Source organism: Cheilinus undulatus, linkage group 1, assembly GCF_018320785.1.
Source record: "Cheilinus undulatus linkage group 1, ASM1832078v1, whole genome shotgun sequence".
NCBI lineage: Eukaryota > Metazoa > Chordata > Actinopteri > Labriformes > Labridae > Cheilinus > Cheilinus undulatus.
This window is the reverse complement of record NC_054865.1, coordinates 48,607,532-48,625,701: the sequence shown is the minus strand read 5'-3', so window position 1 is coordinate 48,625,701 and position 18,170 is coordinate 48,607,532. Positions and strand designations below refer to the sequence as shown.

General features: G+C 41.2%; 1 protein-coding gene across 2 annotated transcripts in view; it reads left to right on the top strand.

Annotated features, from left to right (window-relative positions):
* Positions 1-18,170, top strand: part of prmt3 (protein arginine methyltransferase 3) — an 83,298-nt gene that overhangs the window by 62,292 nt on the left and 2,836 nt on the right. For both annotated transcript variants that reach the window (XM_041788524.1, XM_041788515.1), the window contains exons 14-15: positions 6,453-6,503; positions 7,542-7,629. In XM_041788524.1, the coding sequence (XP_041644458.1) occupies positions 6,453-6,503; positions 7,542-7,629 (139 nt within the window). The remainder of the gene's footprint in view (positions 1-6,452; positions 6,504-7,541; positions 7,630-18,170) is intronic.

Genomic DNA, 18,170 nt, shown 5'->3' with positions numbered 1-18,170 from the left:
CTGGTTTTTCCACCATTGGTGGCAACAACTGCGAGCAAGCATTTGTGATCACTGTCAGTGAGTCTTTCACATCTCTGTAGAGAAATTTTGGCTCACTCTTCTCCATAGAAGTGTTTTAATTCAGCCACATCAGAGGATTTCCCAGCATGAACGGCCTCTTTAAGGTCATACCACTGCATTTTAATCTGATTTAAGTCCAGAATTTGACTAGGCCACTCCAAAACCTTATTTTATTTTTTTAAGTCCATTCAGAGGTGGACTTACAAGTGTGCTTGAGCTCGAGGTTATCAACTGATGCCTGAAATTCCCCTTTGGGATTTTCTGGTAGAGAGCAGAATTCATTGTTACATCAGTTACAGCAAGTGTTCCTGATCCCTCTGGTAACACCGTAAGGCGTATTTACTTACCAGAAAACATTGGATACAGTCCCAAGGTGCTCATGCACTCTAGTGTTGCTTGCAGCACAAACCTGGAAGTGCCTTTTTGAGACCATGTCTTCCCCATAATGAGAGGTTTATCCATGAAAACCAATTTTTTGGGTTTTGTAAGTACGCTTTATGAGGTAATATTTTCATTGAACACAGTCCTCAATTCAAAACAAGGAGTAGGAGGTGGGCATAGCTGAGCCGTGCTGGTCCTAACTTCCTGTCAATGGTGAATGTGGGTTTTTTTTAATAGATGTTTAAGTGCAGAAAATCGACATATTGTATCTTTAAACGACGACAGTAAAAACCTTGGGGGCCTGATTTGGCCCCAGGACCTCAAATTGAATAGCTTGGGTGTAGATAGTAGGATTGAGCAGTTGTTTATACTATATTATACTATCATACCCTCCTCGAATTTTACCAGGATGTACGCTATTACTGCCTGGTGCTAAAAAAATCATATTATACAGGCATTTGTCAACGTGCACCCGCAAGCAGAGCGCACAGCTCAAATGGCATTTCATTAAATTCTTTAGCAATACGCCTCGGGTCTTAAAAAAACATTTAACCAAGGTTTACGGGAGTCCTGGATGTGGAATGGGAGGTAATGTTCCTGTGCTTTTAAGCAGATAAAGATTAGCCATTATTGTCATTTTTTCTGCCTTGCACTTCAATGGCGAGCTCCATCAAGCTACGAGTTCACATCACAGGAAGCTTATAGACATGTTAAAGACTACTTAAGCACCTAAAATAACCAGCAACAACTTTTAACCTTCACTTAAGGTAAGTTTAAACATTTTAAAAACTTTTGATGGTTTTGATTGTGTCTGGTGTTGCTGCTGCAGGGTGCAGCACTTAGAATTATTAAACCCTGTCATTTCTCATCAGTTAAAGTGTTTTTAAGCTCATGTTGTCTTGGATCACATTACAGCCCACGGGGCAGGTGTAGCAGTTTGGCTTGAACAGTTTGACTAGAGAAGAGGAAGACCATACCACGGTACCAGCCATGCTGTGCAATGGCCAACTAGGATATATGGGGTGGTATACCCATTTCTACACCATTGTCTTGCTGCCTCATTTGAAGCTCCATTGTTTTCAATCGGTGCACTTCTCAGTTATTTTTACAGTCCCACCCACAGGCACAGATGTAAGAATGCTGTCCTGGTTCTTTACCCTAGATCAGCAAGGAGTTAGTGCCACATTGAGACCCTTTTTTGGCCCTGACCCAGTTATTTGGCTATGGAACAACAAAGAACTGGTTCTGGATTAAGCCTTGGCTCTGAAACCAGCCCTAGATCTGGATTAGAGGAAAAGTATCATTCATTGTAATGTTTGAATGGACAAGCAAAAGTTCAGTACATACAACATTTTGGTCTGCAGTCTTCTTTCTGAATGTCATCTAGCTCTACCTCTTTCCCTTCTAACGCCATCCCATTGTTGGGCCATGTCTTTCAGTCAAGTTGGCATGACTTCATGGCTCTGTAAAGACCTCATGTGGCATAGTGACCATTCTAACAGACTAAAAATGGTGTTGTTTCTCCTTTGGATACAAGTTTAAAGCTCTCATGTGGAGTTAAAGTTTGGACAGTTTTATTGGAAGTTGTTAAACTATCATTAAGTTATTTCAAAGTGCTGTGAAAGCTGTGATAAACTGCTGAGTTTCAGGAAGCATCATCTTTTTCAGTTTACATCAGGTGTGAGTCATCAAGATCTTTATGTCTTATCTTTGATACTTTCACATCTTTTATACAGCAGACAGTTACATCCCCTCTTTTTCCATCAAATGGGATTTTAATGAGGCATCAAGGCACGGAGCTCCTCCGCCGACTCTGTATCTACAAGTTTCACTCTCTGGCCTAAATTTTAAATTGCCCGTCTTGCTGAAGTGTGAAAGTTGCCCAATGCAGAAGTGACAATCAATCTCGCTTACGAGGCGTTGTCATCTTGGCGGCGCGATCAGGATGATCTCTACCTCTCTGACTGAGAGAGGTGAATCCGCTCTGCCTGACGAGTAATTACGGCTAATTTCCTAATTACCTCAGCACTGAGCGTCTCTGTAGCGTTCATTAAAAGCCATAATTGCATTGGGTTGACATGCTCTTTTATCCACTTTGGGTTCTTTTCTGGAGGTTTAGCTGTGAGCTAGCAGTGCCGCCCCTGCCTGTCTGAGTTGATAAAGGTTGATTGAAAGCTCGGTGCTGGGAGAGTGTTAAACACAGATTCTGACAGCATTGTGCTTATCAAGTCTGCATCAGCGTTACTATGTGTGTACTGTACAAAGATACTGATTGAACAGCTCTTTATGGTAACATAGGTATATCTGTATACATGTATTCATTGAATTAGTGAATATATGCTCCTCTGTTTTTCTTTTTTATGTGACACAGTCCAAGAAAACCATTGCATAACAGAAGTATCCTCCAGTTTTACATGATTTTCGATCCATCGTCCCATCTTCTGCTCTCTTCTTCAGTATATACCTCTTCGCCTCTCCTCTCCGTCCTCCTCTTTCCCTCTCTTGCATCGATTCGGCTCTTCTTTGTCTCGGAGAGCTGGCCTCCAAGTTGTCAGCTGCGTCAGGATTAAAAGCTATTAGTTCTGCATCATTGCCACTACAAGTGCACGCCTGAGATTGATAGAGTGCCGCTCTTCCTCCAGTGGGGGGAGAGATGGGAGGAAAACAAGCCCAGGGAGGGGGTTTTAATTCACATATCTGACAACGGTCACCTACAGGCACTCTGGCCCTGGTCTTTCCTTCAGTTTGTTTAAGACTTGTGAATTGGATTTAGCTCTGTTGTAATTAGAGCTCTATAAATCCTTGAAAGAAGACAGCAAGACTAGAAACCCCGTCATTTCTGGCCATTGTGGAGACTCAAAATTAAGAGTTATGACCTAAAACTTTCTTTTATATTTTTTTTCTTCATATTTGTATAAAAAAAATCAAATGTACATAACCAATGGATTCCCTTCGGGTGCTTTCACATTAGGGACCCAGGTCCAGATCTGAGTTCATATGACCCTAACATCAGGTTCCATGTGGTCAGTGTGAACGCAGGCATACTGTGCTTAGGCACCGGCCCAGGGTCTGATGTGAGACATATCCCATCCACTGCATGGGATATGTCTCATATCCATCTGGACAACTGTCTATTGAACTGTTTGGGAAGTGTGTAACCTTTGAAAAAGTCTCGAAGCATGATTGGACAAACTTTCTGCCTGTCAAATTCGTTACAAGCCAGTCAGAGCAATAAAGTATTGAAATACTAGTGCATCTAAAAAATGAATGTCATGAAAAAGTTATTTTCCTTTTTGCTGTGATAACACTAAAAAAGTCCTATAAATTCTAGATTCATCTCCTAAAAATTGAAATATTTTAACACTTATGTTTTGTTTTAATCTTGATTATTATACCTTAAAGGTCACAAAACTTCATTGTCGCAAAATACCAAGTGGTCCGAAGTCCTGTTTTCAGATGGAGGTATATTTTTGAATTTCATTTGGAAATCATGGTCCAGAAGTATGGAGGAAGATCAGAGAGGCACAGAATTGAAGGTGCTTAAAGTCCAGTGTTTTCACTTTCCACATTCAGTGATAGTTTGTGGTGCCATGTCATCTGCTGCTGTTGGTCCACTGGTCTTTATCAAGTCTAGAGTCACTGCTGTCAGCCATCTACCAGGAGATTTTAGAGCACTTCATGCTTCCATCTGCTGAGAAATTTATGGAGATACTGATTTCCTTTCTATCAGGACTTGGCACCTGCCCACAATGAAGCCAAAACTACCAGAACTTTCTGACCATGGTATTACTGTGTTTGATTAGCCAGCTGACTGGTCCGACCTGAACCCCGTAGAAAATCTCTGGGGAAATGTCAAGAGGAAGATGAGAGACACCAGATGAGCTGAAGGCTGCTATCAGAGCAACCTGGGCTTCATAACACCCCAGCAGTACCACAGACTGATTGGCTCTTTGCTGTGTCGCATTGAAGCAGTAATTTGTGCAAAAGGAGCTTGACCAAGTACTGAGTTCATAAATGAACATAGTTTACAGGAAGTCAACATTTCTGTGTTGTAAATCCTATTTTGAACTGATGTTTTGTAATATTAGAATATTTTGAGATAGTAGATGTTTGATTTTTGTCAGCTGTAAGCTGTAATCATCAAGATTAAAACAAAAAGGCTTGAAATATATCACTGTATAAGATGAATCTAGAAAATATGAAAGTTTTTGAATTTAATCATAGGAAAAAAATAACCTTTTCATGATATTCTAATTTTTGAGACGCACTAGTAGTGGGCATGTGCCACTCCGGATTGAGCTCAGAACTGTAGCTACAGTAGCTTACCATTACTGGAGCCAGTTGGTCAAAAAAGTCATGCTGAAGCCATTTAGGAGAGGAGAAAAAACATCCTCTCCGCCAAGAAAAGCTGTAAGTAAGCTAATTGCTACACCAGTCTCTATTGTTTGCTGACTAGCTGTACAACTAAACCCCACACAGCGACTGACTCATTCTTCTCAAATGCTGATTGGTCTGGTTTTCAGACCTGGCACAAGAGTTATATTCTTTACAATTAAACAAATGTACAGCTGCAATTCTACAACTGTACCGTCAGGTATGGTTGGTTGCCTAAGTTGCTAAAAATTCAAGGAGGCCTGGACATTTTCACGTTTGGGGCTTCATTCAAAAACTACTGGGCTGTGTACTTCCCTGCTCCTCTCTTAGCTCCACTTGACTCAGCCTCTCTTTGCACAGGAGACACTTGGTGTTATTTAAATGAAAACAAATTGTGTTTATACTGGTATTAGTATCAGCTACAGAGAATTTAGAAATATCAGCATGTTGGATATTATCTAAAATCCAGTATCGTGCATCCCACTGTGAAAGCAACTGCTGGGTACTTGTCTGCTTGTGGAGTTGTAAAGGCAATTCTAAACTTCTCCCGTCTCTTCAAAAAACACTGTATCCATGCAGCATGGTTCCATTTCAGTGTCTGAACAGCACAGTAGATGTGGATAAAGCACGAAATTCATTGTTGATGTCTGAAAAATAGCAGAAACATCCCCACTAGCCTGCAGGATGGATTTCATTGTCTGCACAGAGCACAGACGAATGTTGACACAAGTTGTCTCTTCTACCCTCTTCTTATTGGCAGTTTTTAAACCAACTGTACTTACTGCCACCTACTGTATGAATAGAATTCAAGTGCAGTATGCTAAGGCATTGAACGATGAGCAGGGGCGAAGGGAGGGGGGAGCTATAGCACAGTGGCCTGATGGGAAACAGTCTTGCCTGATGTGAAAACACCCTGACAGTAGAGATTTAATTTCTGTCCTCTTGCATGCATCTTTCACATGATCATGCATTCGTATATATTGGATGAAAACCAAGTTTATTTTTTGCTAATGGTTCCTCTCTCATGCTGAGTGTTTTTAAAATGCTGTTAACAAATTGCCACCTCTGCTTATTTCATGTACCAAGCTGGATTTTTCTCTTTTTTTCTGTCAGCAGAAATTGCCTCAATTTTGTTTGGAGGTCTGCCTCATAATTTATTTCTTTTGTCTGGTGACAGGTGTCCCAGATGAGGTGAGAGGGAGAGCACAGGCTGTTGACTCAGCCTAAATGAGGAACTCAGTCTGGGTTTAGGAGGGTGGAGGGAAAAGCAGTTTTTACATGAGTTAGAATGAGACCCAATTTAACTGTGCCAAGGGGTGGAGGATGGGGAGGGGCACAGTTCTTCCAACATGACCATTAAACAGTGACATGGAAAGCATGGCAAAAATAAATCAATGTCTCTTATGTTAAGGTTTCTGTAGATATGTGAATAATGAATGTAGACTGGTCTGTTTTTACTGCCTTGTTCCTGAACTCAGCAGCTCAATGTTTGTTCTTTTTTCACATTAAAACCCAGAGTCTTGTTCTGCCTCCTGCCTTCCTCTAAGCTCTGCATGTCAGAGTTGCAGTGTAGTCAAACAAATCCAGGGGTTTATTGTGCTGTCACATTCTAACACGACCCTCATATTTCATTGCAGGCAATTGTCGGCTACTTTGACATTTTCTTTGACAAAGGCTGCAGCAACAAGGTAAGCAGCAACGGCAACAGCCAAGCCATTTAACGGAAACTCAATTATGTTCACGCTTTAGCGTGTTCCTCCTCCCCGAGGCGTTCTCTGGCGATCGACTGGCGTCCTAGCCGACTGCTGATATAAGCACTTACCCAGCAGAGCCGGCCGGTTGGAAAAGCCGATGCCAAGCTCTGTGAGCAGCGTGGACATGCCTTCTGATTGCACTTCCTATTTTACCTGAGAGTCAAACTGCATGCTGTGGATGGTCCAGTTCATTTTTACCTGGAAGCTAAGACTAAAACAATGGCACATGAGGTTACCTGATCATAAATGCACTGCAGATAAGATTTATTAAAAAAATACAAAGAACTGTTCAAGCAGATTGATTAAACAGGGTCACTGTGGATCCTTATACATCCTACTGCCATTTTTTGACATTTAGGCTCTAAAAACATCTTTAAAGATGTTGATTTTGCTTGTGGAGAAATGCAAGTCAAAGGAAAAGCCTTTGAGATGAAAAATTAAAAATTTAAAGAATGGATGGCAAACAACAACTATTGATTGCAAGATATGCCAATAAAAGGATAATGGGGTGCAGGAAAGTTAAGTCCAGTTTGTACTCCGAATAGCCCAGACCGTTTGCAGCACAAAAAAGAGTTCTACAATAATGATGCATTTTTGAAGGCCAACCAGAAAGTTAGTATAGCATAGATTCTATTGGCCATAAGTCTACAGGTTTTTTTTTATGAGTTTTTGGACCATCTCTGATGAAATAAGCTCTCTCGCAAAAAAGTCTGGGTCTTATTTTTGAAGCAAAAATGGTGAAAATGTAAGCTAATGTTAGACTAAAAGGAGTTAAACCATCATCAACAAAAACTTCAGTCTTTGAAACAAACAATTGAATGTTTGAGAATGAACAAATTAACCAATTTCTGTCCTTAAATAACACTTTAAAGTATAATGAATTATGATGAACAATGAAAAAGACTAAGGATGGCATGATGATGTTGTGTGGCTTTGTTTTTGTGGGTTTCCATCTCTCATCTGTCTTTCTAGGTGATGTTCTCCACGGGTCCTCGGGTCACAAAGACGCACTGGAAGCAGACGGTCTTCCTACTGGAGAGGCCTTTCCCGGTCCAAGCAGGTCAGTAACCATACAGACTACCATGCTACCTGGGAAAACAATTCAGTTGTATTTACACGGATGGAAAAATACTGTTCTTGTAAATCCAACTTTTCCCTGAATTCCAAGTCGGTTCGCTCACTTCCTCTCCTTTCTTCCCCTCTTCCTGTGCGTCATAGCGAGCCGCGGCAGGTAATCTGTCTGCGGTGGAGATGTAGTCAGGCTGGTTGACACCCGTTATCTGTCACCCTCAGAGACAGCGAGGGATCAAAACAAATCACATTCAGCCATCAGAGACAGCATGTAAAACTTCATCTGATAGCCGGTCGCAGGTCTCTGAATCATGACACGCTACAAGACGAGCGCTTTGTGACTGACCAGTGAAATGTTTATAGAATCGCTGCTTCAGCAGATTAAACTTTAATCCCTTTTATAGCTCTCTGTGGGGCGGGTTGGAGTGAAACCACTTCCTGCATCATCAAACAAATCAGAGCATCTTTGTCGTTTATGTAGCATTCCCTCTTAACCTTACCTGCAGTAAAAATGACATTGCGGGCCTTGTAACTGAAAGTTGAGTTTATAGTTTTTTAATCAAATGAGACAACTGTAGGACTGCAAAGCAGAGAAAAGTGTATATTCCAAGCTGACATTCTTGTTTTAAAACTTTCAACACACCCCAGAGTACAAGTGGATATATTACGCCATATCAACTGTTTCTGTAGCTGTTGTTAGTTGTTTTGATTGCATTTACTCAAGCCTGACAAACTCCATCAGCTTGAAGAAGCCCTCTCCCTCCACAAAACTTGAAGTTAAAGTCCCCAGTCTTATTATTGTTATTCTTATCAGGGTAATCTTGTTTGCTTTGGTTTCATCTCAATGATGAGTGCTAACAGAGCTAACTGTTTGTTTGCCTTGTGCGTAATGTGTCCCTTGTAAGTTTCTCTAGCTTTTGTAAAGCAGTTTTCAAACTTTCCATGATATTCAAGCCAGAGCTGCTGCTGCAGAAGTCACACCTTTGTGTAATATGTATTATTATCTTAAAATCTAACATTTCTTAAGAAGAATTAGAGATGCAAATGACCATTTTTATCACGATACAATTTTGATTGTTTGGAAAATGATAGAATATTTTTTTGATATCACAAAGTCTGCCTTAACAATTGGTTGAATTCAGGAGCCTTCAATCAATAACAGATCATTTATGTACCTATTTAACTCTGGTAAAGGTTAAAAAAGCAGTCAGTCTTTAACAAAAAGAACAATGACCTCCATTTCAGTTTACTTTTTTTTATGTCTAAATGATTTTTTTAAAGTAACGAATCATAAGATTAAAGATAAACCTATTTTGAATACATTTACCCTCATGTCAAACTATCAAACTTTAATGTATAGCACTTTTTATACATTGACATGTAGCACAAAGTGCTATACACACAACAGAAAATGAAAGAAAAATACGAGTTCACCCCCCCATCCCTCACCCACTACCCCCCATCCCACCCTCTTCCCCAATCTGTAGTCCATATACAATATTGGCAACTATGTCATAAATAATGGATTCCTTACAAACAGGAACATGTGTCAGGTTTTGTGGGCTTAAATAGTTGTTTCAACTGTACATACTTTCCATATTAGCGTAGCTTATACTTCATGTGTAGTTTTTTATTTAAGACATTATTTGTTTACACTGAGCAGTCTGGTTTAACTTGGTATGGCAGGGTACGCGTTTATTTGAATTTCAAGAATCAAAATTGGAAAGGGTCCCAAATAACTGACCTGTACTGTCCCATTTTTTTTCGCACTCTTCCGTAGGGGTGCCAAGCTTACCTATCCATCCCACAAAGGTGGAACTAAGCATACCATAGAGGGTTTTCACTGACGTCACTTTCAGTGCTGCCTATCTACGTGGGTGAAAGCAGGAGAAAACATCAGCTTAAATTAGAGATATCTGTGAGGAGCAGATCTTTTTATCCTCAAATCTTCATCTGTTGTTTTATTTTTGATACAGCAATAAATACCATACCCTGGACTTGTTAGCGAGGTCTTTGCATACAGTGACAGTGGACAGGTTACGATTTGACTGGATATTTGACCAACCATTCCATATATAGTGATGGGTTATTACACCCCTTCCAAAGGTATTATGTAAGATAGACCCAGAAAGTTTGGTTACACATATAATGCTAAATAGGTTGGATGCTGTGGCCTAAAACAGTGCATGCACAGTGCAAGATTAACGAAAATTTACTTGAATAATGGCAGCTACATTGAGTACTCAAGTACTGTCAGAGCTGATCATAGATCTTCCTAGTTCCAGCCAGGTACGTCACATCATGAGAAACAGACTCAGCAGCCATAGTAAACGAGTTCAACCCTGAACCCTACTAATGAAATATGAATCTGTGTGAACCCTGGGCCAGGTCACAGGTCCTAGGGTTTAGCTCAGACTCACCCTTATTACCTAATCCTTATTTAAAATGATGTATCAATCCCAGGAAGGTCCATTCTGAGCCGGCATTGATTCAGTCAAAAAGCTTCGGTGTCAAACACAGAAAAATGTGTTTTCTTTTGTTTCTCGAGGTATTAATCTTTGATCACACCACATTCATTTAGTCATTACTTTTGTTTCTTACATGCTCAGTCATTACACGTGTTGAGTGAATGATCTGGTGTTTACCACTGCTGCACACTCCTCATGCTTTATCATAATGGGAATCGTGGATGTGTTGGCTGATGTGAGGATGGATGGGCCTCTGGGGACCAGCTGTCCACCTTCTGACCAGATATTGGATGGAGTTTACTGTAATAAATGACCTGCAGAGGGACGGAGGCGCTACATGTCAGAGGGCCCTTAGCCACGCTCAGATCCAGCCGGCAGCAGCCAGGGCGATAAGAACGTCAAAGCCTCTGACGCCGCTCAAACGCTATCGCAGGCTCCGTGCTTCACTGGGTCAGATAAACGCAGCTGAATCTGAGGGCTGAGGACGACAGTATGCTAACACAGAGAAGAGACAAGGATGGATTTAATTTGAGCTTACAAGAGCACAATGTTGGTGCTGTGAATGTTTTACACAAACATAATGCTGGTAGATGCTTCCATACAGACCACAGTACATTCCCAAACCACCAAATGGGGGTAAATCTTCAAGAAGAATGCTTTCTTACTTCCAGGAGAGTGTCAGAGACCTTTGACTTTGTGACCAGGGGCATTGATGCTTAATGAGCAGCTTGGGATAAATGATCATACTCTTTGACTATTTTAGGTTGGTTAGTCTTCTTTATCTTCACCTGTATGCTTATTTTACTTTATTCATGTGCTTTTTTGTGTCTTTAAAAATCTGGTTTAGAGCTTGGCGATATGACCTAAAATATTTTAAGGCTATATCGTGATATTTTGAAATCTCTAAATCACTGTATAAAGGTTTAATTCTGCCCTTTGATCCATAAACTGACACTATTATGATAATCAAAGCTGACCTTTGTATTTGATTTTTTTGAAGTTTATATGCAGAATGGAAAAAATCAATATCAGGTTCATTTTGCACACATTTTATGTTGAAAAAGACTTCACTCATCAGCTTTTACAAATAAAAATTGCATTAGCTTTTAGCTAAAATAAAGTCACAAAATACTTTCGTTGTGTATGGAAAACTGAGAAATATTTTCTGTTTTTATATTTACTATTGTTGATTATAAAATGATGAAGCAAACCTGCACAAATGCTTATCAATCAGCAGTAGATGGCCAAAATGATGCAGTCTTGTCCAGTCTTGTCCAGCCATTCAGGCTCACTTTGATTACAGCAGCTTTGATTACATTAGTCTGTTATCTGTGCTGATGCACATTTGACGAGTTAACAAGAGCATCTTCCAGACCTCTAGCCAGCAGCCCCCCTGTGTGATTATCAGGGGACGAAAGCTCATTTGGAGGAACTTTTTCACTCCTGGTTGATTTAATGTTCTGCTGAGATAAGGCTCCGTAGTTGGGGGGAATTAGGTCACCTTTGCTAGCTACTGGCCACCTTTTCTCTTACTGACTCTGGCAGGGATTTTTAAGGAAAAAAGAAGATGCGCCCGGACACATGAAACTTTGAGATTTTAAATCATGGCTATTCAGCCATGGTTTTAGTGATATGTTGTATTTCTGCTGCTGTAATCTCATGGCATATTTTAAAAATTGTCATTTTTTCAACAAATACTTCCATTTTAATAAAATCTCAGGACAAACCCTTGAAGAGAGTATCTTACCTTCTTCAGTGTGATATATTGCATTATCTCTTTAATCCAGTGAGAATGCATGGGAGGTAGAGGGTCTTTGCACCTAAACAGTTTAATGCTCCTGGCAAACAAAATGCAGAAGGCTAGCATATAGCATGATAAAGCTAGCAGAGAGGTGTAGCTGCAGGATGTACTCTCTAAGCTTAGCCACTTAGACCTGTCTAAGGTGTTTCAGTCTCTCATCCAGTACATCAAAGTCCTAATATTTGCTGTCCAATAATAAAGAAAATTATGGAGTGCCATACCACCATGAAGATGTGGTCTCTGCAGTATACATTTCTGTATCTGTGGTTCTTTGTTTCCATATAAAATCTGGTATAAGCCTTCCCACAGAACTGAAGAAAAAAATTTGGTCAGAGATGTAAGGAGACTTTGAAATAGATAGCTTGCCCTAGGCTCCCCCTCTGTTTTAATCTTTTTGCTGTTTTTATAGTCAGCAGAGCATCTGGGTTCTGTGGGCTAGCTCTGAGGCACAGTGACACTTTACAGCATCTACCAAGACACAAAAACCCACACATGTTCAATGTCTGTCCCATCAACCAGGTTTCAATACAGCTGAGTCTAGCTAAACAAGACTTAAAGCCATACAGATCCATCAAACAGGATGTTTGCTTCATGTTTAAACCAAGCAGGCTGAGGAAGAAAAGCTGAGAAGAGAACAAAAAGAAGGCAGGAGTGTGTGTTTGTGAGCGGCAGGTTATTGATGCCTTCGCTCCACCTCGGCACCCTGACAGTCCCAAAGCCTCCTCCAGGGGCCGTAAAGCAGAAATGGAGTTTTTAACAGCATTCAGCAGCTTCCTGCTCAGCTCCTTTGGTCTATTTTACAGCACATACACACAAAGCTCCTTTACACACTTAAATTCACAAGAGTGCTTGCATACTTTCTACTAAACTCCCTTCTGGCTCTAAGAGAAAACTTCCCAAAGTCACCTTGAAGAAGGCAAAACTCTTTACTGCACACGTAAAAAACACAAACAGGCACACAGAGAGTGGCCTCTCGTCCTGTGTGTTGACTGAGAAGCACCTTCCATTTCTGATTGGCCGCATTCAGGGCCGGCCATGAACACGCAGTGGTTTGTTTTAATACAGAGTCTGTCTGCGGTGATTTATCGCGGCACAAACTGAATCCTATTTGATGTGTTTGTACGAGTGCAGCAGTAATTAACTCTGAGACTGCACTTCAGTGGGAGGTGCCGGCGGAAGAGAGAGAAGGCACGCAGCAGGCTGGAACAAAACATCCCTGCAAATCCTCCTGGCTGGCAGCATAATAAATTAAAAAGCAGATCATTTGTCATGCTCTAGTGTGTTTGTGTAGCTCCAGTATTGAAGAGGAGGGTCTTTTAACACAGCTTTACCCGCCTGTTGTCCACCAGTAAAAGGAGGTCACACTTTTTTGTTGCAAGAAAGTCCCATGATCCTCGGAGGTTGAACGGTGGCCTGGTTACCTGCTGTGAAGGCCACTCAGAGGAGCTGAAACTCAGGCATTTGTTCCATTAAGACTTTCATTGGACAGTGAGGTAGTCCAAGTTCCCACCCACTTTCATGACTCATATCCTCTGTCCCAGGTCCAGGGTGATGCTACTGCTTCTCTTCCCCCCGCCTTCACCTGTCCAAGCACCTCCTGTACTCAATCCCCCCTCTCAGATGAGCTCTGAAGGCCCTTGAGCTGTCGAACAGCGAGCAGCAGAGCCGAGTTGTACACTCTTCAGGGCTGTAATTCAACACTTGTGCTGCTGTATCCACAAACAGTGGATATACAACCCATCAGGTCTGCTTCAGAGCTCTGCAAGGAAAAGCCTGAGAAGTAAACATCGGTGCCTTTAAAAACTATTCACCCCCTTGGATGTTTTCAACATTTTTTGATTCAGTTATGGTCAGTATAATTTGGCTCTTTTGACCCAAACATTACATCAAACATATATAATGTCAAAGTCAAAACAGATTTCTGAAAAGGAATATCAATTTGATGTAATTTGTCATGTTAAATAAGCCACTGTATATATATTCACCCCCTTCAAGTCAGTGTTTCGTAGATGCACCTTTGGGTACAATCATAGTATTGAGTCTGTGTGTATCTGGACACTGCAATTTTACTCAATTCTTCTTTGCAAAACTGCTAAAGTTTTGTCAGGTTGCACAGGGATCAGGTGTGAACAGCACTTTTAAGGTCAAGCCTCAAATTCTCTATTGGACTGAAGTCTGGGCCTTGACTTGGCCACTCCAGGAAATTTACCTTGTTGTCTTTAAACCGTTTAACTGAACTCTGGGGTATGCTTCGGGTCATTGTCTTACTGAAAAATAAATCTTCTCCCAAATTGTGGTTCTCTTGAAGACTTGATAAGAATGTCCTCCAGGATTTTAATATATTTTCATATTTCCTTCTACCTTTACAAACCTTCCAGGGCTGGCTCCCAAGAAACAACCCCACAACATTATGCTGTCACCACCGTGTTTCACAGTGGGGATAGTGTGTTTGTGCAATGTTTGGTGTCCGCCAAACATAGCGTCTTGTCTGATGGTCAAAAAGTACCATTTTGGTCTCATCAGACCAAAGAACTTTCTTCCACTTGACCATTTAGTCTTCCACATGCCCTTTTGCTGAACTCTAGTGGAGATTTAATTTGAGTTTTCTTCAACGGTGGCTATGTCTTTGCCACTCTGCCATAAAGCTTTGACTGGTGAAGAACCTACTGACAGTTGTTGTATGCAGAGTCTCTCCCATCTCAGCTGCTGAAGCTTGTAAATCCTTCAGATCATTCATAGGTGTCTTGGTGGCCTCTCTCACTAGTCTCCTTCTTTCACGGTCACTCAGTTTATGAGGATGGCCTGATCTAAGCAGATTGACGCATGTGACATATTCCTTCCATTTCTTGATGATGGGTTTAACTGAACTCTGAACGCGAGTCCATTGGTCTTATCAATCCAGCCAGCTTGGGCCTCCTGCTGCTTTCATTGCTTTCTTTGCACTTTGAATGCTCTTCTGGTGTAACCGCTACCCTGAAAACAAAGGCTTTGGTCAATGCAAGGCTGTCTATTGGTATCTACAGCTCTATTTTTTGCAGCTTGTCCTGCACTGTTGCCAGAGTGGTTTGAACCTTGTTGGCTTTTAAAGGGCAGCAGAGCTCATTGCTTCAACATAACAAAGGTTTGCATATTCCCAGTCTCTGGTGTTGCTTTTTCAAAGCTCACAGACTTTTGCTTCTTGCTGACTCTGCATCTGCTTGTTTCCCATTGCTTATCATCTTTGTAGTGTTTTAGTGAAACTTCTTCACCCGACACTGGCAGCTTGTCAAACTGTTGACCTTCATTGCTGCTAGATCTTAAATGTTAGTTCAGTATGTCCAGGGAATGAGAGGGATGTTAGTACAGGCAAAGTAGTACTGAGCCATGTCAACAAATTTGCTTCATATAAGATAAACTTGGTTCTCTTTTCATGAGGACTCAAAGTAAGTCTACTGAAGAAAGTCGTGACATTTTTCTTTGAAATCTACCCACCTCAGTCTTCTCTAAAAGGAGCTGCAGATGCTGTAGAAGTGTGAGCTAAATGGTGAAAATGAAAATGACAACAGTTTAAATGAATCACTAACGCCAGCCGTGTATTTCCAGTGTAATTTCATGGAGAGAGGCTGCGTTGGGGCTGAGAGAGGCTTTTTCTGCAGGCCTGCTTGTGCTTAATGACACTGGCATGTTGATGTACGACATCGCAGCTCCATTCCCCGGCTCATTTCCACACATGGTTAACTCTTTCTCCCTGCATCTGAGTGGCCGGTTTGCTGAAGGCACTGAGGCCCTCTTCCATGGGGAGTTTGGTGTGACTGATTACAGCAGAGCAGCTGAAGTTGCTCAGAGACCTAAGACATTCAGCCAGTGGTTCAGTTTGTTAGTTTCCACACTTTAACCTGACACATGAGGGATTATTCGGACAGTTTTAGGGCAGAAGTCTTCAGTCCCTCACCTCTTCTTTTCTGTCAGTTGTGTTGTAACAAAAAGTTCAGCAAAGGTCATACAATTATTCTTTTGACCTTAAGCAGCCGTTCACCAACTTGAGATTGATTCCAGCCTCCCATGAGCACCAGGCCCTGTTGCTTTTACCAGATTCAATTTTTATTTCCTTTAGTATAACTAAGATTAAAAAAAGAGGAGGGATCTTTGTCTTTATAAATGTAAAAGAGAGGCATTCAGGTATGCTGACGAACTCTCATATTGGTAATTTTGTTTTGGGTAGGTCAACTGTAGAAGCCTCTTAATACGTGCAGGCAAGCAGATTTCTTCATGGACTTGATGAGGGTCTACATTTTATTTACTTTTGATTTTACATGGCATTAAGTAACACTTAAAATCTGGAGCAACAGAACACTAAAGGAAAATGGAGCTGAAAGTACTGGCAAATTCCAGTGGGAGTGACTTCTCATTTTATTAACGATCCATTTTGGGCATTCTTAAACAAAGTGAATACACTTAAGTATGTGCATTCAAACTATTGGACGAATGTTTTATGGAGAGCTGTAGTGTGGGTTGTCCTGTTGGAACCTTGTCCCATCTCTGACAGAGTGACCCTCAGGTTCTTGGCCATCTCTCTTACAAAGGCCCTTCTCCTCCAATTGCTCAGTTTGGCCAGGCAGCCAGCTCTTGGAAGAGTCCTGCTTGTTCCAAATGTTTTCCATTTGAGAATTATGAGGCCACTGTGTTCTTGGGAACCTTCAATGCAGCAACATTTTTTGCAGCCTTCCCCAGATCTGTCCCATGCAACAATCCTGTCTCTGAGCTCTGCAGCCAGATCCTTTGACTTCATGGCTTGGTTTTTGCTCAGATATACATTGTCACCACAAGTTGACATCAGTCAAGGTGTAGAAGCATCTCAGCCAAGATCCATTGAAACAAGAGAAACCTGAGCTGAATTACAAGTGTTTTTGCAAAGGGTCTGAATACTTTGTTAGTTAACGAAGTTCATTTTGAACATGTGAAAAAAAGAACAAAAAATGGTCCTATGCCTTCAGATGACCAATAAATGAAGTGTAGAGAGAGAAAAGAAATGAAACAAGAAAACACATTGAACAAAATACTTTTCAGACTTTAATAACTGCCATTGATGTTTTCATATAGCGTGTCTTTGCATCAGGCAAGGGTTTGTCTGTGTATGAACCACTTTTTGTAAAAATACTTTTATCATTTTTAGAAAAGCTGGAATAATCCTTGCAGTGCCTTTTATTTAGGTTGTCCAGTACAAATGATGGCCTGCCAATATGGCAGTTCTGACTGTTTCCGACTTACACAAAGCCTATAATGCACTGCACAGTTACATTGGTTGCCAAGTTATATATCAAATTGGTTTCAGTACACGCTGAGATGGGTCCACCCAAAACGTTGAGTTACTTTTCACTAGACATAAATCTTTGCCTAAACAAGAATGTATTAATAAAGACTTGATGTAGTGTGTAAAGTTTTCTCCTGTGTTCATCCTCTTAAAAATAGGCTCTTACAAGTTGACCTTATATTAAGCACTCAGTTCTGAAAATTGGTGTTGGTCTTTTAGATTTTAAGTGGGCTCTTTCTAATTTGTTCCTCTGTTGTTGAAAGTGCAAATGCCAAATCTGTCTGCCATCTTTGCAGTGGAGTGACAGGCCCAGAGTGAGGCGCCAGCAGCCAACAGTGACAACGCTGTTGGCATGGTAACCAGTAAGACGTGACAGCAGTGATGGCGGAAGCCTAGCCGGAAAAAAAGCTCCACAGTCAGCATATTCTGTCCTCGTCCTCCTCTAACCCCCAGCGATGAAGAGAGCGTAGCACAAAGAGGAGGTGCAGGCAGGCGGGGGGGCGTATTCAGGCAGGGTGTGAGGATGCTTGTTTGCCGTGTGGATAAACATTCATTTACCTCCAGCAGTCAAACGTGAAGTTAATCAGAGTGATTATGCGTCATAATCATCAGCCTCTTCTCCCGGCCTCCGGTTGCTCCTGCGTTCTACTGTAAACTCACTTCCTCATGCTGCCATCTGCTGATTTCTGCGAGTCTGCATACACACGAACACAGTGGGACTTATTAACATACATTAAACCACATTGCTGTTACACACGTCATCATTTCTATGGGCACCGGCGTGTTTCTGCTCAAACTGCAAAGGTCTGAGATCAGCAGCTCTGTGCTGCTGCAGGGCATCAGGAAGATTTCTCTTTATGAGCAGTTACTCATTTCCACTTATGATGAACACACTGATCGATACCTTATGAGGGAAAATGTTTTCTGACTATGTTTGATGTTTTTTATTATCACACACAAGTTACAGTTCT